Below are 24346 nucleotides of genomic sequence, written 5' to 3' on the forward strand. Positions count from 1 at the left end.
CCAGGCCTTTAGCTTGGAACGGGATCAGAAGTAAAGCAGCTGCTGGTGTCACAGGCAGAGACTTAGTGGGGTATACATGGCATTCACCCCTAAAAGTATGCTTACTAACATAACCACAGCTCAGTTATCATAACTAAGAAAAATTAGAAATTTCTTGATATTATTATGATTGGTTTACTTTCAGATGCGCCTGGATTATCTCAAAGATATCTTTTTGGGATTGATTGGCTTGAATTGTTGTCTTTGCTAAATCTCTTTAAAAATACATCAAGAATTGAGGGGCCTTGTGCGGGAGCCTAGTGGCTAAAGTCCTTGCCTTCCAGGCTCCGTTATCCCATATGGGTGCCAGTTTGTCTCTCAGCTGCTCCACTTCCCATCCAGCTCCCTGCTTGTGGCCTGAGAAAGCAGTAGAAGATGGCCCAATGCCTTGGGACTCTACGCCCATGTGGGAGACTCAGAAGAAACTTCTGGCTCTTGGCTTCGAACCAGTTCAATTTCGGCTGTTACAGTCACTTGGGGAGTGAACCAGTGGATGGAAGATCTTTCTCTCCTTCTCTCTAGAAATCTGAATATCCGATAAAATAAATAAATAAATCTTTAAAAATAATACATAAAGAGCAGACCTTAATATTTACCTTTTTGCATGTATTTTTCTTTCTTTACTTCTTGGAAAAAAAAAAAAGCTATCCTGTAAGCTGCTCTCCCACTTTCTGTGTCTTTCGATTGCTTCCTATGACATTATTTAATTACCTTAGTCTTTGTATTTCTTAAAGACTGGAAATTGATTCCAAAAGTTTGATTAGATGCAAATACTTTTTTTTGGCAAGAACCATTTATAGATTATGATGTAAACTTTATATTGCGTCATGTTAAGCGGCCTAGCAACCAACGCTCAGGTTGATTTGTGGATTTGAGTCCCTTTGAGCTTATCCCTAGTGGTTTCATCTATTAACTAATTATTTACATCCGTTATTTCACAAAGAGTTGCAAAATGATGATTTCTTACTCTCTCATTTCTCCTAAGTTTATTAGAAGGAAACATGTAAAAAGAGCATAGAATATCTTTATTATATCATACAGCAAGGAAGTTAATATGGTCTTAAGGACTCAGAAACCAACTTAAAGTGGCCCTCACTTCCAAAGGTAGTACAGTCTGAGAATAATCTCACGTAATCGAAATGCACTGAAATTAAAAAAAAAAAACATAAATTCACAAGGATATGTTTTCAAAGACAAAAAAGAATATTAAGGCAAAACAAAGTTCATTGTCCCCTACTAGGTACCAGTTCCTTACTTTGGCATTTGGCAGGGGAAAATAGAGAAGTGAGTTGGGGAATCTCAATACCTACAAAACTGTATCATGGAAAATAATAATAGCAGCAATAATAATAATAAAGCAAGAGGGAAGGAAAGAAAGAAAAAAATGAAGAATTCAGCATTGATTTGGCCTTTCTTCAGATAGTCTTAGTCTGTGAGGAAATGTTTTGTTTATATAGATTGAAAAACACTTTGTTATCTAAGGAACAATTTGCTCCAAATATTCCGAGCACTTAGATTAGTTAAAATGTTAATTTAAATGTGCAAAAATGCTGGTAATTCTCAAAAACTGTTTAACATTTTATTAAGTTTGATGCGTTTGTACATTTTAAAAAGAGCAAATAGCACCTTATTTCTTCTTTAGACACATTTTGTACCTATGGTGTAAATAGATATAGTCTAATAATAGTGTATACTCAAGGAACTCTTAAAATGCACAACTGGGGGCCAGCATTATAGCACAACAGGTTAAGCCACAGGGTAGGACACACACAATGCTGAATCAGAGTGCCTGTTCAGTTCCTGACTCATCAGCTTCTGTTCCAGCTTCCTGCTAGTGGGTCCTTAGAGATAGCAGGTGATGGCCCAGCTGCTGGGTTCCTGCCATCCACATGTGAGACCTGAAGGAGAAGTTCATGGAAGACTCACACTCTGTTTCTTGGTCCACTTTCTCTGCTTCCCCTGCCCCTTCTCTCCCTCTTTTTGTCACTCTGCCTTTCAGATTAATTAATAAAAAAGGGAGTCACAAAGACAGTTTTTTTTATATAATGTACATCTCTGTTTTAGCAATTTAGCCTCTAGAAATTTTTTCCTTAGGAAATATATAGATACATGTATTCTGCTAGAGAAGTTCTTTGTAGAGGTAAGTTTCATGAGGGCAGGAAATATATGTATCTGGTTAATTGTTTTTTTTTTTAAATCAGATTTTTTACATTATCTATTTATTTAAGATTTATTTGTTTATTGGAAAGACAGATGTACAGAGAGGAAGATCTTCCATCCAATGATTCACTCCCCAAATGAGCACAATGGCCGATGCTATGCTGATCCAAAGCCAGGAGCCAGGAACTTCTTCTGGGTATCTCACACGGGTGCAGGGTCCCAAAGCTTTTGGGCCATTCTCTACTGCTTTCCCAGGCCACAAGCAGGGAGCTGGATTGGGAAGTGGAGCTGCCGGGATTAGAACCGGCGCCCACATGGGATCCCGGAGCGTTCAAGGTGAGGACTTTAGCCATTAGGCCATGCCACCAGGCCCAGCCAGGAATTCTTAATAACAGTGTGAGCCTGTTGGAAAATTCTACCTTAATAATTTAAGAAATCGTAATTCAGTCAGTTGCAGAGTAGTGTATACAAGTAGCTAATTAAGGATTAAGCATTTTTTGATCACTTATTTATCTAAAGGATGCAGACATGTAGGCAGCTTAATCCTGGCAGTGTCAAATATTTCATATTTTTTTCCACTCTTTCTGTTGTAGAAATCTCTCTAAGCCTATAGCTGTGCAATATAAAGAAAAAGAAGATCGCTACGTGGACACGTATAAGGTAGCATTATTTTTTACATATATTTTAATAAGTGAAAAATGGGGTTTTGTTTTAAAAACTTCTATTGATTTTTTATATTTGGTTCTTTGTACTTAAATTGACAACTAGAAAACACTGTGAAATTAAATTTATTTTTTTATTTTCTTTGAAAATACTTTAACCAAAAAAGAATGATCTTGACATAAATTGAAAGCTATTAATCCATTGTTTGCTCAAAGACAAAATCATATGAGCTCTTCAATATGAACTTTTCAAAAAGTTCATTGAAATTCATATTAAAATTAAAAAATTAAAAACTCAGTTTTTTTCTTTTTAAAATTATTGTATCAATATAAAGTGGACATTTTATTCCTTCCATAGCTACCATTCCCCACTTCTCTCACTTCCCTGCTCCCTCCAGACTCCCTCCCCTTTCCCTCCCCTCCTCTTAACCAGTTTTTGCTAAGACATAAATTTTATCCACTCCATATTTGAAGGCTAAATTTGCCACAAATCATGACTTTGAACAAGTAAAAAGTAAGAACACCAAAGTTCCACAGGGGTATAAACAAGGTTAAAACTGACAGGTGTGTTCCAAAATGATCATTCCATTCACATACATTTTTGTATTATATATTACCTGCCATATATCAGAGAAAATATTGTATTTTGTTTTTAAGTCTGGCTTATTTCATTAAACATAATTGTTCCCAATTACATTCATTTTGTTGCAAGACAAAATTTTATTCTTTTTATGGCTGAGTAGTATTCCATAGTGTGTGTGTGTAGAGATGTATTCACTGTTTTTATCCAGTCATCAGTTGATGGACAGCAGAATTGATTCTTTATCTCAGCTATTGTGAATTGAGCTGCAGTAAACATGAGAGCACAAATAGTTCTTTCATATTTCCTATGCTGATTTCATCTAATTTGGATAAAGCCTCAGTAATGGAATGACTAGGTCATAGGGTAGATCTCTTTTCAGATCTTTGAAGAATCTTTATTTTCTTGCACAATGGTTGTACTAGCTTATACTTCCACCAGCAATAGTTTAGCTACCTTTTTCTTTACATTCTTACTAACATTTATTGTTTGCTAGTTTTTTTAAATTTATTTTTGGATGATAGCCATTGTAACTATAGTAAAGTAAATCCTCATTTTGGTTTTTATTTATGTTCTCTAATAACTTAATAATCCTATATGTAGGCCATTTGTATTTCATCAATTGAAAATTGCCCAGCTACAGCCCTTGCCTGTTTCTTAACTTACTTGTTTTGTGGTTGTTGGGTTTCTTGAGTTCTTTATAGATTCTGGATATTATTGCTTTATTGATTTACTAGTTTACCAATGTTTTCTCCTAGTCTATTGGTTGTCGCTTCACTTTGTTGATGGTTTTTTTAGTACAAAGGTTTCTTATCTTGATGTAATCCCATTTTTCTACTTCTGTCTTTATTGCCTGTACTTCTAGGGTCTTTTCAAAGAAGACTTTGTCTATGTCTGTGTCTAACAGAGCCTTCCCCTAGTAAGTTGATAGTGTCAGGTCCTAGATTTAGATCCTAGATCCATTTTGAGTTGATTTATGTATATATATATATATAAGGTAAGGATTTTTTTTTCCCTCTAATGGCTCTGCTAAAACTTCCAGAATTATGTTGAATAGCAATGATAAAAGTGGGAGCATTCTTGCCTGGTTTCAGTTCTTAGTAGAAATGCTTCTAGCCTTTCTCATTCAAAATGATGCTGATGCTGGCTGTGGATTTGTCATATACTGCCTTAGTTGTGTTGAGGAAAGTTTCTTATGTACGCAGTTTGCTTAAGATTTTTATCATGAGAGAATTTTGTATTTTATAAAATGCTTTGTCTGAATCTATTGAGATAATCATGATTTTTTACTCTTCGGTTTGTTAATGTGATGTATATCATTTATTGAATTGCATATATTGAACCATTTCTGCATACAGAGATAGATAAACCCCACTTGATCTGGGTAAATTATCTTTCTTATCTGTTATTGTATTCTGTTAGCTAGCATTTTTTGCATCTATGTTAATCGGTGATATTGGTTTATAGCTCTTCGTTATTGTTTTATCATTTTCTGGTTTTTGATTTAAGGTAATACTCACCTTGGTTGTGCCCTTGCCTCATCGTTAGCTATTGGTCTAGTTAGGTTTTTTGGTGTCATGATGACTCAGTTTGGGGTAGATTGTAGGTGTCCAGAAATCTGTTTCTCCTAGATTTTCCAGTTTATCGGCATATCGCTGTTTGTAGTAATTTCTAATGAGTCTCTGTGTTTCTGTGATGTCTTTTATTACATCTTCTTTTTCATCTTTGATTTTATTGATTTGGGTCTTCTCCTCCTTTTGGTTGGTTAGGTCAATAGTTTATGTTTTAAAAGTTCCAAAAATGTTTACATCAAAATTTACAAATTTAATTTCCATTTTCTCCTGAACTTTTCTCTCATGTTCCTGATTTTTTTTAAATCATGATTTCTATGAACTTCCTATTTGTTTCCTCTAGTGTTGTTTGTACTATAAAATTAATATATTTGTGAACTATCTTAACCTTTATTTATCGTATTTAAGTAATTGTGCTTTGGTTTATTAAAATCATGCATAATTTCAAAGTTTAAAATGGAGATGAACTCTTGTTTCTGTGAAATTACTGTTAATATGATTTTTTAGAAATAGTAAAAGAAAAACAAACTTTACTGTCTGAGCATACATTCTTTATAACAGTATCAAAATAAGAGCAACTAAAGCAGTTTCTCATGTTCAGTGTTTTGTTATATTACAGTTCCAGAGGCATCCTTTTGAGAGTCTGCCACTGCTTAATTCTTCTGCAGTTGAAATGAGGCAGTTCTTTGGGAATCAAAATTCACTACACGCCTTTGTTATCAAAGCCAAACAGAAACTATTTGTGATAAGAATAGTAACAGATAGTAAATATTTTGTTGAGTTTCCCACATTATGATGGGCAGATAAAGTCATGAAAAATCACCTAGTTTTTTTTTGTCTAAGTAACTACACTTCAAAACAACCGTAAAATGTGACATGTTCTTTGTATTTCATTTGTACTTCTATAGAAGCATCTATCTAAATTACGTAGTACTATATCTTAAAACTGAAATTTGAAATGTAGATATCCCTAGCAATAGGAGCTGTCATTTATTAAAATGCTGGATCAGATTAGGTGTTACAGTCTATTAGTCGGGAGCCAGAGTACTGAAAGTTAGGGTACAGAACAGGTAGATTTCCTATAAAAGAATAAGAAAGTGAAAGTATAGAATGAAAGAGGAGTCTCAAGTGGTCAGGCCTCAGCAGGATACTGAAAGAAACCGAGATACTCAAGTTAGCTGAGGTCTCCAGGCACAAGGAGATAAAGGTGGTGGAAAATGATAGGGTTAAAAAAAATAATCCTATGTTTTTCCAGCATTTCCTGGAGTACCCAGTCATGAATGCTCTGCAATTCTTTGTTTCATCCAGTACTTAGAGGAGGAGTACCGCAAAGGTGCCAGGGAGGATGACCCCATGCCGCCCGTGCAGCCATATCACTACGGCTCCCACTATTCCAACAGCGGCACCGTGCTTCACTTCCTGGTTAGAATGCCTCCTTTCACCAAAATGTTTTTAGCCTATCAAGGTAAGAATGTTTTCATAACTGCCTGAGAAGGCATGTTGGGTCATCAAAAACAGAAACTTGACTTCTTAAGAATTTATTGAGCCTGATCAAGTCACTATTTGAAATCATTTAAGTTATCTTTGGAGTCTGTGTGTATATCCTGTTTGTACATAGAGCATGTTAATGCAGTTTATTATAGAGGAGAACATTATTGTCAGTTATTATGACTTAAGTAATCAGAGAAACACTCTGGCACTAATTTATTGTAGTTAATAATCTACCTCAGCGTTTTAAGTGGCAGCCTACAGGCCTGAAGATCAGTTACATAGATCAGTTTACTGGTTTGTGTGTAGATAGGAACACACTCTCCTGTCACTGTCTCATAGGAACTGTGGTATTGGTATTGCTCCTTAGTTGCTTCCCTGTGGCACTCAGAATCCTTTGTGAAGTAATCATCCACTCATTTATTCAACCTCTTGAACTTCTTGATGTTTTTCACTCATGCATGAACTTTTAGAGGAATGGGTTTTGTATTCACTTTGCTTTGTCTATAAAAAGGGCTTTCTTATATTTGTTGCTCTTTAAGTACACAGAACAAATTTTTCACATGACACCTGTTCAAATATTTAAAGACTGTTGCTGTGTCCCCATTTTTCCCCTGGCTAATTATCCCTAGTCAATTTGACATCAGATTGAGGGCCTCTTATATGCATGGTCCTGTTAGAGCTGCTGGAACACTAGAGGAACACTAAAGAAAATAATACTGTTCCATACTTAGTATTTTATAAACTAAAGCTTACTCCATTATGGTTCCCAAACATGTTGATTCGTGAATGTTCTTATTAAAACAGCTGTTGGGGTGGGTGTTTGGCACAGCAGGTAAGAGGCTGGTTGGGATGCCCATATCCCATGTAGGAGTATCCAATCTAAGTTCCAGATACTCTGCTTGTGATCAGCATCCTGCTAATGCCCACTTTGGGGAGCAGAAAGTTTGCTGCTACCACATGTTAGACTGGGGTTGAATTCTAGACTCCTGGCTTCGGCCTTGCATAGCCTGGGATGTTGTAGACCTTTGGAGTGTGAAAAGATCACCCCTCCTCTTCCATCCCCTTGCTGTCATTGTCTGTTTCTCTCCTCTCTCTCTCTCTCTCTGTCTCTCTCTCTCTCTCAAATAAATGAAAATAGATAAATTTTAATATGGCAGTCAAAATATAAAAGAAAGTTTTGGGCCTGGCACGATAGCATAGTGGCTGAAATTCTCGCCTTGCATGTCTGGTATCCATATGGGCACCAGTTCCAGTCCCGGCAGCCCTGCTTCCCATCCAGTTCCCTGCTTGTGGCCTGGGAAAGCAGTGAAGGATGACTCAAAGCTTTGGGACAATGCACCCATGTGGGAGACCTGAAAGATGTTCCTGGCTTCGGATTAGCTCAGCTCCGGCTGTTGCAGCCGCTTGGGGAGTAAATCAGTGGATGGAAGATCTTCCTCTCTGTCAGTCCTCCTCTCTGTATATCTGACTTTGCAATAAAAATAAAATAAATCTTAAAAAAAAGAATAAAAGAATGTTTCATTTGTGTTTTTCGGCCACCACAGTAACAGTAACAGAACTGTTACCTCCCTCTGTCTAAGACTAAGGTAGCGGGCCCGGCGCAATTGCGCAGTGGTTAAGGTCCTCGCCTTGAACGCCCAGGATCCCGTATGGGTGCCAGGTCTAATCCTGGTAGCCCCACTTCCCATCCAGCTCCCTGCCTGTGGCCCGGGAAAGCAGTTGAGGACGGCCCAAAGCTTTGGGACCCTGCACCTGCATGGGAGACCCGGAAGAGGCTCCTGGCTTTGGATCGGCATAGCATCAGCCGTTGTGCTCATTTGGGGAGTGAATCATCGGATGGAAGATCTTCCTCTCTGCCTCTCCTCTTCTCTGTATATCTGACTTTCCAATAAAATAAATAAATCTGTTTTTAAAAAAATAATAGATTTTTTAAAATGTAAACTACCTCAGTCCCCCTTCACATTCATCTCATTAGCTTAAAATGACTTGTGTTGGCTTTTGAATTTGTTTGTTGACTTAACGTTTTGTTTGGTCCAAGAATTCTCAAGCTTTGCACTATATTCAGGGAAGCTACATAATTTCTTAATCATGTGGGTTAAGTTGTATACTATAGGAAATTTAACTGCATCGCTAGCCTTTACCCACAAATGCCAGTGGCAATCCTCCATCCATGTATGACAACCCAAAGCGTTTCTAAGACATTACCAGATTAGCCCTAGAGAACAAAAATATTACTGATTAAGACTCAGTGGAATGATATCTACATATTCCTAATTAAAGGAATTTTTGTAACTGCTTTTTTAAATAGTTAGGTTACTTCATAGGATCTTAAATTCTGAGCAGAACCCATAGTTTCTTCTTGTTTCAGAGTTCCTTAGTCTTAGATTTAGCTACCTCAACCCCCACCATATCTTTATAGAACTGCTTTAATATTTCTGAATTCCATTTCGATTGGTAACTGTTTCTTTGAGTGAGTGAGTAGATTTAAACCAAAAGCCTTTTTCTTTTTAAGAAAAAATAAATATTTGTAAAAATCTTATTTTCTCCTGGATTTTATGTAGTGATCAGCCAGTGTTAAATGACTCAACAGAAAAGATGAGAAAACAAGGAAATTAATAGCAATAGTGCAACTAAGACCTGGAGAAGAAGTTTAGTGTATCTTGTTTGAAGCTGTGCTTGGCTTGTTGCTGGAGTTAGTTTGTGACAGTCTCCACAGGAAAAGATGAGGCCCAATTTTAACAAGTGCATAAGAATTTTAGACAGTATAACGTAGTTCTCAAGAAAGGTCTGTACTGCTAGTATTTCCAAAGACTGGCTTTTGGATATTATTTAATATTCTAGACTTACCCTTCGGCTGAAAACTGTTGACAGTAAAAGATATTCAAATTCAGTCTTTGCTATTTATTGTCTACATTGAAAAAAAATTTAACAGAAAGTTACTATGTTAGCTTCATTTTCACTCATAGGAAATACCATTTTGTTCTTTGGTTAATGTCTCAGAAGCCTTGTGTCTGCCCCCTAGAAAAATAAGAAAAAAAAAAAAAAAAAGGAGAAAAACATAGTCTTAGCAATTAGATTTGAAAGGATAATTTTGATTCCTGACAGGGGAAAAAACTGTTTACCTACTAAATTTTTTTGTTTTCCTTCATTGTTTATTTATTAACTCAATTTATAAATCATTATTTGTTGCTCATTATGTGCTAGATGTGAGTGACCCCACAGGCCTTTGGTTTTATGGTACCTTCATTCTACTTAAATACTAGATTCTCATCAATTAAACAAATAAGTGGTTCATTTAGCTATTTGTACTATGAAAGTGTATAGATAAAAATATAATGTAGTAACATCTGAATTTATTTGTAGAAATATTTTCATGAATATGAGTACATAGGCTATGGACAAAGAAATGAATAATATTTTAATGTTCCTGAAGTTTTAAAATGGAATTAGCTCTTTGTGTTTTAATTATATTATTTATATTTCTTCGTAGATCAAAGTTTTGACATTCCAGACAGAACTTTTCATTCTACAAATACGACTTGGCGCCTTTCATCTTTTGAATCCATGACTGATGTGAAGGAACTTATCCCAGAGTTTTTCTATCTTCCAGAGTTCCTAGTTAACCGTGAAGGTATACCAGTAAATCATTTATAATGCCATTTGTGAGAGTTTGTCATTGTTTTATAATTTTCCAAAATAAAGACAGTTTGTTAAGTTCTAAACCTTGAGTTTCCAAATAAGAGAAATTTCTTTATGAAGTATATAGCTCTGTCTCCAAGTGATTTTAAGTATTTTATAAAAATAAGTGCATTTGTAAAAAAAAAAAAAAAACTAAAAATGCATGTAGTTGGAGCCAATGTGGTAGCATGGTGTCCAGCTGTTCCTCTTCCAATCCAAGTCCTACTAATGGTCTGGGAAAAGCAGCAGATGACCCAAGTGCTTGGAGACCCAGAAAAAGCTCCTGGTTCCTGGCTTTGACCTGGCCCACTCTATCCATTAAGACCATCTGGGAAGTAAACCAGCAGATGGAAGATACCTTTCTCTCTCTCCCTCTCTATCACTGTCTCTCACTCTATCACTATCTCTCTCTCTCTCTTTTATGAGGTTGCATTCACATTTATTGGAGGTGGAAGGAGGGCTAAAATAGCTAAAATAGGACAGAACAGTTAGTAGCTGGCGAATGTCTCTTCCTTTTCACGTACTGTTAATGCTTTCCCATGTGGACTAGTAGATTGGGCTTCCTCCCAGAAACATAACCTTGGATATCCTACCTGGCAACTCAGAGTCCCAGAACTGAAGTTTCAAACCTGACCTTGACAGTCATGCAGCATCACTTCCACTGCAGTTTATCTATTAAGCCATTCCCAAGTACCTTCCCAGATTCATGCTGGGGAAAATAGACTTTACAGTTTAATAAGAGAGTAACAAGGTTCTGGAAAAGCATGCTGGTCAGGAAATATTTGCAGCTACTTTTGAAAACTGCAATTTTCTGTAATGCACATTGTGTCGTTTTCTACTGGCATTCCTGCACATCTCTCACTGTAACTCAGACACCTGCTCTGGATGAAAGTCTGCATCTATGATGTGCCCTCAGGAAACTAGAAAGTTGGGGATAATTAAGTTTGTTGGGTCTCCTGCTGCCTAGTCCCTCCTTGGCCCAACCTTTTAATGTCTCATTCGCCGCTCTTTTGAATGTTTATTTATTTGAAATGCAGAGTGACAGAGAAATTTAGCATGAGATGCCTTCTGCCCACTGATTCACTCCCCAAATACCTGCAACACCCAGAATTGGATCAGGCCAAAGTTAAAAGTTAGAACCCCATCAGGATGGGAGTGCAAGTATTTAAGATCAGAAATTGAACATCAAGGACTTGAATCAGGCACTCTGTGGGGTGGGGTTGGGAGTGGGGGGGGGGAAGCAGGTGTCCCAAGTGGTGCCCTACCCTGCTGCCCCAGCACCCATCCTTTATTCACTGTTGTTAAGTAATAAAATTCCCACTGCTGCTTTCCACCTGTGTATACACAGGGGAATTCTGCAGATGCTCAGCCATTTCTTCCTAAACCAGCTCTGCAGCTGCTCTGTAGTGTGACTGCTGAGCTTGCTCAAATGCCTTTTTCCCACCTCACAGGAGCCTTACATAAATACTTGTATTTTGCATCATTATCAGTTCAAAATACTCACAATTTGTGAAGATCCTTCTGTTTTCACAAGATCAAGATGTAGACAGCAACTTCAGTTTTACAAAATTTAATATTTTTTAAATCTTTTAATATTTGTATTCTTTATGGTGTTCTGCTTTTCTGACCATAAACTGTAACTCCAAAAAAAAAATCTGTTCGAAAATATTTCTCACAGAACAATCTTTTATTTTTCCTGTTGGTTTTGTTGCTGTTCTTTGAGAGACAGGACAGAGATTTCTCCCAAATGCCTGGCAAGCTATAGTGCATCCCAAAGCCAAAGCTGGCAGCTCAACTCTGTCTACCATAAGGATCTCGGGGATGCACGTGCTTAAGCCATTACCTGCTGCCCCTCAGGGTGCACATTAGCAAGAAACTAAAATCAAGAGTAGAGTGAGGCTTTGAGAACCCAGGCACAAAAATGTGGGGTGTGCCTAAACAAACAATGACAGCCAATAGACATTGGGAGGATGATGTCATCCTCGGATGGGTGAAATTGGCAGCATTTCAGAACTATCCAAGCCACATGGGCGGAACCCTCAGAATACATACACATTGAGACTCTGGGTTGATATGAGGTGGCGGTTCCTCATCCCTGGGAACTGGGACATATAGAAAGTCATGAGTGGTTTCCCCCTTTGTCTCTCCCCTTCCCCCTGAAACAACAAGAAGAAATAGCAAATTTGGAAGCAATGAGTTCACTCAATTTTTCCCAAACCTTGATCCTTCCCACCTTGATCAACCATATGTTCATTATAAAAATTTTATTTTAAATAAATAAATAGAAAAGAATGTTGGGTGTGGATATCTAAAGCAGCATCTTAATGGCACCAGATGCCTGTGCCAAGACCGTTTTGTTCATTTTTTTTAATGTTAGGAAACCGGTGAAACAGATATCAGCATGTTTACATGACAAGAATAATTTTGCTGGAATAATTTTGTGACTTACAGGAATGCTTAGTAAAAATGAAATCAGACCCATAGATTTACCATAAAATTAGTAGAGTATGGCAGTTCATTCTAAGAGTGTATTAATCATACCTTTTAAAGATTTATTTATTTTGAAATTCAGGGTTACTGAGAGAGCAACAGCCAGCAGTAGGCCAAGACAAAGCCAGGAGCTTCATCTTGGTCATCTGGGTCTCTGTCAGGGGTGGCAGTAGCCTGAATACTTAGGCTTGTTTCTACTGCTTTTCTTAGGCCATTAGCAAGGAGCTAGATTTAATGTGAAAAGCTGGAAACAAACCAGTTCATGCTCATATGGGACTCTGGCTTCAGCAGTTTTACTCGCTATGTCACAATGTCAGCCTCTAGTTTTTTTTTAATTGCAAAATACTACTGTGTATTAAATGTAACAACATTCAAATGTCACATAAGTGATCCAGAAATGCTTAGACTTGCTTACATGTTGATATTAATCAAGTTTACAATTGAATTGATATTTAAGCACTATTGCATTTGAAGAAATTATTAGTGGGAATATTGGAATTAGTGGGCAATACTGTACAACTTGTCTTCATCTTATAAATTGTATATATGTATGTATATATATGGTGTGAAATGTAATTAGGGTTAGTATTTATCCCTGTGTTATCCTATTATTTGAAAGTGTAAACCCTCTTGGATTCTTCTTTTCTGGTGGTAGTACACAGCTATTTCAGGCCTGCTCTGTGGTCTGAATGAAACATTTTGAGAGTGTTAAATATTCATATTAATTTTCTTTTTCAGGTTTTGATTTTGGTGTGCGTCAGAATGGTGAACGAGTGAATCATGTCAACCTGCCCCCTTGGGCACGGAACGACCCTCGTCTTTTTATCCTCATCCATCGGCAGGCTCTGGAGTCTGACTATGTGTCCCAGAACATCTGTCAGTGGATTGACTTGGTGTTTGGGTATAAACAAAAGGGGAAAGCTTCTGTCCAAGCCATCAATGTTTTCCATCCTGCTGTAAGTGACTCTTTGCAAATTATTTCTGTTTATATAAGAAAGGACCTGAATATTTTAAGGTTAGCTGCTTTGAAAAAACCTATGTCATCAAAGAGAATTGGCAATAGTACTAACCTCTTACTACTGCTACTAATGATAATTCAGGTTTTGCATTTCTTCTCTTTAAAACTGAGTGGGGAGCTATCTGTGGCAGGGATCCCCAATGCCACCAAAAGGTGTGATGATTCACCAGGTAGTCTTAAGGACTTGGCATATGGTAATACTTAGAACCAAATTTATTATAGTGAAGGACACATGGGAAAACTGGCCAAGGGAAAAAGCAGGAGGCAAATTCTAGGGCAAATCAGGCATAAACTTCTAAAATGTTCCCTGCTGAGTACCAAAGAACACATTTCTTCCAGCAATGAGTTGTGACAACATGTGAAATGTCTACCAGGGAAGCTTGTTGGTGATTCAGTGCCTACTGCTTTATTGTGGCTGATCCTGTAGGTACCACATGGCTCACACATATTGAGATTCCAGACTCCCAGAAAGAAAGCATATGTTCAGCATAAACCGCATCGCTTGTACAGACAGTTTAGGCATAGTGAGCCAGGCCTGACGGGGAGTAGCAAGATTCCTGCAACCTAGGCTGCCAGACACCAGCCAAGAGTCTGCTTTGAAAGCAAGTCTTTCTAGGGAGAAGAGACAAGCTTATCATTTAACATTTTCTACACACTACCTTGCTTGCATGCATGTCCTATTTTAAAAATACATCTTTCCATCTTACAGAAATAGTATTTATACCTGATGGGACAACATACATAGATTAACAAAAGAAATTTTAAAAAGACTTCGGTAGACCAGCCGATGAGAAAGCTATGTTTTAGTGTGTGTGTGTACACAAATACATATATATATATAACATTCCACTTACATGATAATACCATTCAGCAGCCTTTTCCTCCCTCTGAACAGTACTGTGTTACATTTATTCAAGTCATTAGATATCATCCTATGTGATGTAGTAGCTACCTATTAATTCATACCATGACTATTTGATAACATCTTTACATAGCCTTCTCTTATGAGAGATAGATAGGCTCTGATTACTCCTAAAATTAATATCCCCAAGTTTGTTTCTCAATCTACATCTTAATTTCCTTGTGATGATAAACTAGAAGTAGAATTGTTATACTTTAAATTTTTTTTAAATCTTATCTTGGGCCCAGCATGATGGCTTAATGGCTAAATCCTCACCTGCAAGTTCTGGGATCCCATATTGGCTCTGGTTCATGTCTTTGCCGTTCCACTTCACCATTCAGCTCCCTGCTTGTGGCCTGGGAAAGCAATGGATGATGGCCCAAAAGCTTGGGACCCTGCACCCATGTAGGAGACCTGGAAGAGGCTCCTGGCTTCTGGCTTCGGATGGCTCAGCTCTGGCCATGGTAGCCACTTGGGGAGTACACCAGCAGATAGATGATCTTTATCTCTCTGTCTTTTCTTCTGTCTGTAAAATCTGATCTTTCTTATGAAAATAAATATTTTCATAAAGTCTTGTCTCTTCAGGAAATATTTATTTTTGCTAGGCTCTGTGTTGGGATGGCAGTAAATTGAGGAATGAGGGTAGATGGGCCTACCTACACGTGGGATGGGAATCTCAATGAGGCTCAGGAAGGACGTGCCGCAGGGAGTTGCACGAGGACATTTCCTTGCACCGCCTAGTAGTGACTCAAAAACATATTAGTTGGTAATCCACTGTTTTCTTAACTTTAAAATCAGATTGATCTCTGACTGCTCACTCCCAACTATAATTTTCTCTGTAAAGCAAGACAAAACAGTTATAGTTAGAGCTAAAAATATACTGGTAGTGTGGCACAGGGGATTAAGCCACTGCCTGGAGTGTTTTGCGTTCCACATGGTTTTAGTACCTGATGTTTCACTTCTGATCCAGCTCCCTGCACGATGGAAAGCAATCGAAGAGGCCCACGTGCCTGGGCTCCTGCACCCATGTGGGATGCCCTGATGGAATTCAAAGCTGCTAGCTTTGGGTTGGCACACCTCTGGCTATTGAGGCCATTTGAGGAGTGAGTCAGTGGATCAAAGATCTCTCTCTCTCTTCCCCCTCAGCATCTCTGTCTTTTTTTCTTTGTCTCTGTAACTCTGCTTTTCAAATAAATAACTAAATAATTTTAAGGCAGTAGAAATGCCTTTTGATCTTAATTCATCATCCACTAACACACATGTTCACTTAGGAATCAATACCTCAAAATATAAAGAACCACTATTTTTTTTAAAAGATTTATTATTATTATGTTTTTATTGGAAAGGTGGATATACAGAGAGGAGAGACAGAGAGGAAGATCTTCCGTCCGATGATTCACTCCCCAAGTGAACGCAACGGGCCGATACTATGCCGATCCAAAGCCAGGAGCCTCTTCCACCAGTTCTCCCACGCAGGTGCAGGGTCCCAAAGCCTTGGGCCGTCCTCGACTGCGACTGCTTTCCTGGGCCACAGGCAGGGAGCTGGAAGGGAAGCGGGGCTGCCGGGGTAGAACCGGCGCCCATATGGGATCCCGGGCGTGCAAGGTGAGGACCTTACCCACTGCGCCACCGTGCTGGGCCCAAAAACCACTATTTTTTTTTTTAAAAAAGATTTATTTTTATTATTTTTTATTGGAAAGGCAGATATACAGAGAGGAGAGACAGAGAGGAAGATCTTCCGTCCGATGATTCACTCCCCAAGTGAACGCAACGGGCCGATACTATGCCGATCCAAAGCCAGGAGCCTCTTCCAGGTCTCCCACGCGGGTGCAGGTTCCCAAAGCCTTGGGCCGTCCTTAACTGCTTTCCCAGGCCACAGGCAGGGAGCTGGAAGGGAAGCGGGGCTGCCGGGGTAGAACCGGCGCCCATATGGGATCCCGGGCGTGCAAGGCGAGGACCTTAACCACTGCGCCACCGTGCTGGGCCCAAAAACCACTATTTTTAAATAAATTTAAAAAGAGCTCTGGGTATAGGACTATACTAATCTAATTAATTTTCATTTGATTTCTCAGGTACATTAAGTTGAGTAGCATTACAAGTGGCTTAGATAAGCTTATTTATAATATGTAATTGATTCCTGGTACTTTATATTAAAGAACTTATGTTTTGTTGCTATTCTTTTGGATTGCAATTTTCATTAGCACCTAAATGATACTGTCTTTACTGCCAACCAGCTCGATTTTTATATATAATGTTAAACAACTTCAGTAGTTTAGTGTTACACATAGTCTTATATTTTCAAGTCTTAAATTAAAAAAAAAATTCTGCAAGCATGTCTAATTAGCACCAGTCAGGATATATTATTTTTGTTTACCCATTCTGAGTCATTGATCACTTCTGTTTTTACCTCGGTGGAAACATTAGAGATTGTAAACCTGAAATCAAAAGCATTTAGAATTATTTCCATTTGAAATAGAGAAAAGTAATAAACCATTGCTTAAATTAATTTTTACCTTTCGTTTGAGTGGTGTTGACAGGTCTTGCCTTATACTACATTTCTGCTGTTCTTTCACGCTGCAGACGTATTTTGGAATGGATGTCTCAGCAGTTGAAGATCCAGTTCAGAGACGCGCACTAGAAACCATGATAAAAACCTATGGGCAGACTCCTCGTCAGCTCTTCCACACAGCCCACGCAAACAGACCTGGAACAAAACTCAACATTGAAGGAGAACTCCCAGCTGCTGTGGGATTGTTAGTGCAGTTTGCTTTCAGGGAGACTCGAGAACAAGTCAAAGAAATTACTTACCCGGTATGTCATCTGGATTTCAGTAGAGTTGGCAAAACCTGATCAGATTCTTGCAGTGCCAGGCCCTCCTCTAGGTCCTAGGGACACAGAAGTGAATCACATGTTCCCAACCTAAAGATGTGCATTAGCCAGTACAGCACAGGTGCAAGCAGCTCCAACAGCTGCCTGTGTTGTGAATGCAGTGTCACTGACATGAACACAGTGCTCTGGGGAGCACAGAGGGAAAAACGGTTGACCGTGTCAGATAGACGTTTCTCTAAGGGTGCAGAGAGAAGGGTTAGCACAAGGACAAGCCTCCCAAGACAGAGATGTGATAGGATTTTGCATCCAGAGGAGAGGAACCCTCAGGAGTACAGTCAGAGTGTGGGTATGCCAGTGTCGTCATCTTTAACCAAAAGCTCTTACCAGATGTATGAACAGTTCACTTTATACCTAAGGGGGAAATTTATGTATTCCTTTGGCCTCCCTAGACTATAATGATAAAAGGCATTGCTTCTAATTAGGAAGTAGGCATAACTTTTACTTTGAAATAGATAAAGCATGCAAGCCTTAGAAATAAAGACAATTTTAATCTCCCACTAAATTCTTCATTCTAAGGAGGGATTAGATGGGTAGATGTGAATTTCTAAAGTTTGCAGAAGGGAGTCATGGAAAAGCAGAGGGTCTTGAAAGATTGAAAAAATGCTGTATCTCAAACTGTAATTACTTGATTTTATGAGAAAAGGGTTGTCAAAGACATTATTTGGGCATTTTTTTTCTTCTAGCGATTCTCAAATATATGAGAAAACTAGATGTACATTTTGATTGTTCTTAGCTTATATGTGTCAAACTTGAACATTGAGTACAGGCAAAATCTAACCAGTGAAATTTAATTTTAGAATATTGTTAATCTTAAGTGTTATTTTGCTAAAACTAAACCGCTAATGTTACACATTGTCGTAGAAAATTGTTTTGTGTGTGTGCACACACGTATGTTTTTGAAGCCTCCCAAATCATCTTAGCCATGCTCATTACCAGGGTCTTTTATTTTTAAGTATAAACCAATATTTTTATCATGTCAGAATAATTCAACAGTTCAAACCCTGCAGTACCATTTAATTCATTATTAGGCTTTTTGGTGCTGAACTATTTTAAAGTGGGCTATATTGAGGATCAAAGCAGTTGGTCTGCTCACAGTGAGAATGTGTTTCTACCACAGGAACTTCACACTGACTGTCCTTTCCACCTGGAATGCCTATCCCCAGATAATTTCCCCAGTTTGTTTGGGCATTTGACTTACATCTCTACTCAACTATCAGTGTCTCCGAGTCTTTCTTAACCTCCATGTCTAAAGCAGCAGCTAGTAATACCCTCTTCTGTCTTTGTTTTGCCTCATAGCACTTTCGGCACTTGACAAGCTGTGTATAGATTTATTTATTTGTGTCTCCCATCCTACCTAGAATGTAATTCCATAGGGAAATGAACTTCTTGTCTATCACTATGACCCCAGCTCTTAGGACGGTGCCTGACATAACGGACACTCAGTATTGCTTAATGACTTTTCTAGTTCTTTAAAGTTTAGCATGCCTATACTTCTCTATGATATGCATTGACATTTACAGTGCTATTTCTCTTTATTTGAACCACCATGAAGCCTCCCACATGGTACTGCTGTTTGTATCCTTAGGCCCTCTCATGTTATCTACTAGAAATATGAAAACAGGGGGTCAAGTTGAGTGGCAGTACTCGGTCACAAGGTGGTGATTTGATGATCTTCTTGTGCTTCTGTGAGTTTCAGTGTATTGTTGAAATTAAAATCAATCCGAGGCATATGAAAAGCATGTGAACAAAGCACTCTTCTTTTGTAAACTTCTGTGGTATAAAACAGTTGTCATAAATCTATTAGCTTAAACTTCAGTTCATGTAACACATTTTCTGACAATAGATTATGAATGATAAGTCTTAACTGGAGCTTTGTCTATATGTTTTTCTCAGCCTTACCACTGATAAACTGAAGATTTATTTATTTTTAAAGATTTATTTATTTTTGTTGCAAAGTCAGATATACAGAGAGGAAGAGAGACAGAAAGAAAGATCTTCCATCCATTGATTCACTCCCCAAGCAGCTGCAACAGCCCGAGCTGAGCCAATAAAAAGCCAGTAGTCTGCATCATCTTCTGGGTCTCCCACGAAGATGCAGGGTCCCAAAGCTTTGGGCCGCCCTTGACTGCTTTCCCAGGCCACAAGCAGGGAGCTGGATGGGAAGCACAGCTGCCAGGATTAGAACCAGTGCTGATAGGAGATCCTGGTGCATACAAGGAAAGGACTTTAGCTGCTAGGCTTACCGTGCTGGGCCCATGAAGATTTTTTTAAAGGACTTGTTTCGGAATATTTGGTCTGAACTACTCTGATTTCCTGGGGAATAAGAACATTTCCCAGGCTCTTCTTCAGCTTTCTGGGAGAGACTGCCTTCCAAACCACTGCTGTCTGATTCAAAGCTGTGTGTTAATCTGCGTCCCTAAATGACTGTTGGAATTTTTAGAGCCTCTAAAAAGACATGATCATTTTTAAAGATAATATGTAGATCATTGATGCCTCTTTTTAAAATTAATTTGGAAAATGGTATAAGAAAATGTATCTAAACATCTTGAAAACTTTTTTCCCTATGGCAATGATGGAAAAATGCTTACCATCTTGTCTTTATTACATTTGTAGCTTTTCTCTGAAAAGTAGAAAGTAAAATAACTAAACCTTTACATATCTAAAAGAAGGAAAATCAGGGGCCCAGCTGATAGCCTAACAGCTAAAGTCCTCTCTTTGAACGCACCGGGATCCCATATGGGCGCCGGTTCTAATCCAGCAGCTCCACTTCCCATCCAGCTCCCGCTTGTGGCCTGGGAGAGCAGTTGAGGATGGCTCAAAGCCTTGGGACCCTGCAGCTGCGTGGGAGACCCGGAAAGAAGTTCCTGGCTTCGGATTGGCACAGCACCTCCTGTTGTGGCCACTTGGGGAGTGATCTTTGGACAGAAGATCTTCCTCTCTGTCTCTCCTCCCCTCTGTACATCCGCCTTTCCAATAAAATAAACAAATCTTTTAAAAAATGGAAAAATCAGTTAATAGGGAAGGAATTAATAGAAAATAAAGCAGTGCAAAAGAGAAAATGGAATAGCATGAAAGCAGAGTGAACATTGGTATCATGGTGCAGCCAGCTAAGCTGCCATCTGTGATGCCAGCATCCCATCTCAGTGCTTGTCTGAGTCCTGGCTGCTGTGCTTCCAGTCTAGCTCTGTGCTAAATGGACCTAGGAAAGCAGCAGGAGATGCTCCAACTACTTAGACCCCTGCCACCCACATGGGAAAACTACATGGAGTTTCTGGCTCCTGGCTTTAGCCTGGGTCAACACCAGCCATTGCAGCCATTTGGGGAGTGAACCAGCAGATGGAAGATCTCTCTTTGTCACTCTACCTTTCAAATAAATAATTAAATCTTAAAGAAAAGTAAGGAAAAGCAATGCACAGTGGCAGTACGGTGTACCATCAGCACAAGTATCAACCAGACCCACAGCACTACAACACCAGTCCTTGGGAGAAACTCTGGCATATGGGTATTTCTCTATAGACCCCCCTCCCTTCTCTGTGTTTAAATCCTGCTGTTGTTCAAGCCCTGCCTCTTCCTTGTTTCTTTATTGTAGACTCTTATTTTCTCTAGTGCTTACTAGTGTTTTCTGGAACATTACTTGCTGTATTCTGAACATGCAACATAATTAAACACTTTTCTATTAATTCTTCCCACATCCACTGACAGCCTACTCTGGTTCAGGCACATAAAGGTATTCCATGGCTTACAGGAACTTTTAGTTCAGTGAACGCTTTTGTGCTGATGTGGTCTTGATTTCAGAGTGCGTTATGTGCATGCAATTACAGTCCATGGTAGGTATTTTAGCTAGCCTGAAAGAAATGTGTTTAGTAAAGCTTTTCTTTTTCTCTGCTCATGTTTCAAGGAATTTTGAATTATTAACCAGAGATCTTTATACAATCTAGGTCAAAGCCACAGAATAAAAATCAAACAATAACACTTATTTTTGTAGACATTAGAGAAATAAATATAAAATAATTCTGACCCTCAGCTTTATGTGTATTTTCACATGCTTTGTTTAAAGTTTAAATTGAAAGTATTAATGCCTTTTCTAAAAAGACGTCATTTTTTACTTTCTTTGTTCTAGAGTCCTCTGTCGTGGATAAAAGGCTTGAAATGGGGGGAGTATGTAGGTTCACCAAGTGCTCCGGTACCTGTGATCTGCTTCAGCCAGCCCCATGGAGAAAGGTTTGGTTCCCTCCAGGCTCTGCCCACCAGAGCAATCTGTGGTTTATCCCAGAATTTCTGTCTTCTTATGACGTACAGCAAGGAACAAGGTAAACTAAAAACATATTGAAAATAATTCCAGATAACACTTTCATGAAATTTGAAAGCTTCCAGGTCATCTGTGCGTTTTGATTTGTTTTGTTTTGTTTTGTTTTTAAGATGTTTTGAGTCCTTAGTAAAAATCTATGCTCAAATTTCTGGTTATTTAGAGCAAAGTCTAAGTTAAAACATACCACATTTTGAAAAAAAAAAAATATAGTGCCATGTAAAATGTGAGGAATTTGAAGGAAACAAAAATATCTGGTTCTGCTCAGAGGAGGAAAACATTATAAAATTAGTGGACATACGCATTGAGGATCTTGAATCTTAGAATAGGCAGATGTATTTGACCAGCAAACCTAGTTCCTGAGATGATATAGTCAGGGTTTAAACACATTAAGCAAGGAAGGTAGAATGGCCTTGAAAACGGGCTTTAGAAGCATACATGCCTGAAAGGCCATCTTTCTCTGACTCCCCACACACTGAGAGCAAAACGAAATATTGCTGTGCAGTAGTGTCCTCTTCTGTTTCTAAATGTCAGCTACACACTGGCAAGCTAGGACCATTTGCCACTTAACTAATCCCTCAGATATTCCAAATTAATCATTTCACTCAATACACAAGAACGCTCCTTTCTTACTAGGGATCGACCATGGTCACTAAAATAAGTAAGTAATGGCACTTCTTTGTTCATGGCTGATTGGATGCCGATTTACCTGAAAACCAAGTGTGGACCAGATGCCGTGAGCAAGCAGCTCTGTCAGTGTTTAACAGTACCTTCTATGCATTGTGTTTGTCAGGGAAAGTTCCATATGTTGTGAACCTGCATACTCTTCCCCACTTCAATACAGGAGTGCTAGTATGCATGGGAAACACTTAATAGAAATCAGGTGTGCTGACTGGGTCAGCATTCCTCTAAGCTCCCTCTTATTTGTGTCATCAGATAAATACTTGTTTTTGTAGCTAGAAATTAAAGGGAATGCATGCTATTTTATCTTATGTTTTGATGAATTAGGATAAATATATTCAGTCACAATTATTTTGGTATCATAGGTTTATTCTTACCTAATATATTTGTTGCAAGGCAATATAAGGAATTTATTACTAATTTTTAAATTCTTTAAAATATGTGAATGATTTGCTTTTATAAACATTAGAGGAGTAGACATTTGATTTAGTTACATCATATGCCAGTCAGGATACCCATATCCCGTGTCCAAGTGCTTAGGCTTAAGTTCTGGATTCTGTCCTGATTCCAACGTTCTGCTAATGTGAACCCTGAGAAGTAGCTGAGTTCCTGCCACCCATATGGACACCTGTGTTGTGCAATTTTATGTAGTTACACATGTATTATACAATGAAACAACTATATTGAGAGATTTTAATATTCTCAAACCCAGTATAGATCAACTGTTTGAGATTTGAAAGTGCCTCAGAATTGTCTGAGGTGAATTTTTTCAAAGTATCCCTGCCTAGGTTCCACCTTAGACAAACTGCAGTAGCATTTGTGGGCCTCCAGTCTGGTTTAAACATGTTGAAAAAGAAGCTCTTGCAAACTCCTAAGATCCACTGTTCTAATAGGTAAAGAAATTTCTTTTACTACAGTGGATATTTCTTTTACTGTAAGAGAGATGATGCGTCTCCTATACTAGAAATGGAAAAAGTGGTTTGTTGAGTGACTGCTGCGTGCCAAACATCACGGTAAATTTGAGAAATCCTCAAGGCTCATTATATGTAGTTCTTCTCCTGAGCATTTTATATTTTGGAGAATTTATACTTAAGAAGTATATTTCAAAATGTTTGTTGGGGAACTGATGTCAGTATTTGACATTATGCTCAACAAAACTATCTGAATTACATATTTCACGTGCTACGTGCTATTGATTGATTTAAGAAATGTCTGTTATACTTCCCATCAGCTGGGTAGTCTGAGGCACTAAAATGCATCGAGTGCATTCCCACTCCTTAAACCGTGAAAGGTTGCTTTAAAGCGTTCTAAAGAGCAGAAGCTTTTACAGCATGCATGTTGTATTTAGCAGCTTTCAGCCTACCAAAAAATAGATTAGAACCTGGAAAGGGTCAAACTTCCCAGATCTTTATGCCAAAGTGCATAATATAATGTTTAAAAAAATGAAAATAGAAAGAACCTAACTTCGAACAAAGGTCTGCCATGTAGAGTCCTAGGTGTCCAGGTGACAGAATTAAGTTATCTCTTTTTCAAAGTAGGTGTTGTTTCTACTTCAGCAGTGTTCCTTTCCTGTTCAGCACTGGATTTCTAGAAATTTATTTAACAAATACCTAGTTCATGTTTATTTGTTAAAGGAAATGTGTCTCTGAATGTCAACAGAATAAACTTAGCTATTATTGCTTTCCATAAAAAGTTCTTACCAGAAGTTTTAGTTCTAAATTAAATAAGTTCCAGTTGTAACAGAAGTGAAAATGAGTATCAGTCTACCCTTGGAATTCTTTCAGCACCAAAGTGCTAAAGCTAATGTAAATTGTTCCATTTCAGAGGTAAGAAGATTCCTTTGTACTAAATGCTATGTAAACTTCAACCTTTAAGTTGCC

The 24346-nt window shown here is 38.3% G+C and overlaps 1 protein-coding gene across 5 annotated transcripts in view; it reads left to right on the forward strand.

Annotated features, from left to right (window-relative positions):
* LYST (lysosomal trafficking regulator) overlaps positions 1-24346 on the forward strand; it is a 173266-nt gene that overhangs the window by 131503 nt on the left and 17417 nt on the right. For 4 of the 5 annotated variants that reach the window (XR_005882511.1, XM_040968181.1, XM_040968182.1 and 1 more), the window contains 6 exons: positions 2793-2859; positions 6321-6477; positions 9994-10134; positions 13410-13627; positions 17171-17401; positions 21600-21789. Coding sequence is in view for 4 of the 5 variants with exons in the window: in XM_040968181.1 (XP_040824115.1) it covers positions 2793-2859; positions 6321-6477; positions 9994-10134; positions 13410-13627; positions 17171-17401; positions 21600-21789 (1004 nt within the window). In the remaining variant the exon portion in view is untranslated. Of the gene's footprint in view, positions 1-2792; positions 2860-6267; positions 6478-9993; positions 10135-13409; positions 13628-17170; positions 17402-21599; positions 21790-24346 lie in introns of those variants that run through there. The other variant, XM_040968184.1, reaches the window with a different exon arrangement.

The sequence above is a fragment of the Ochotona curzoniae genome, unplaced genomic scaffold, assembly GCF_017591425.1.
Source record: "Ochotona curzoniae isolate NIBS_2020 unplaced genomic scaffold, NIBS_Ocur_1.0 scaffold_4683, whole genome shotgun sequence".
Lineage (NCBI taxonomy): Eukaryota > Metazoa > Chordata > Mammalia > Lagomorpha > Ochotonidae > Ochotona > Ochotona curzoniae.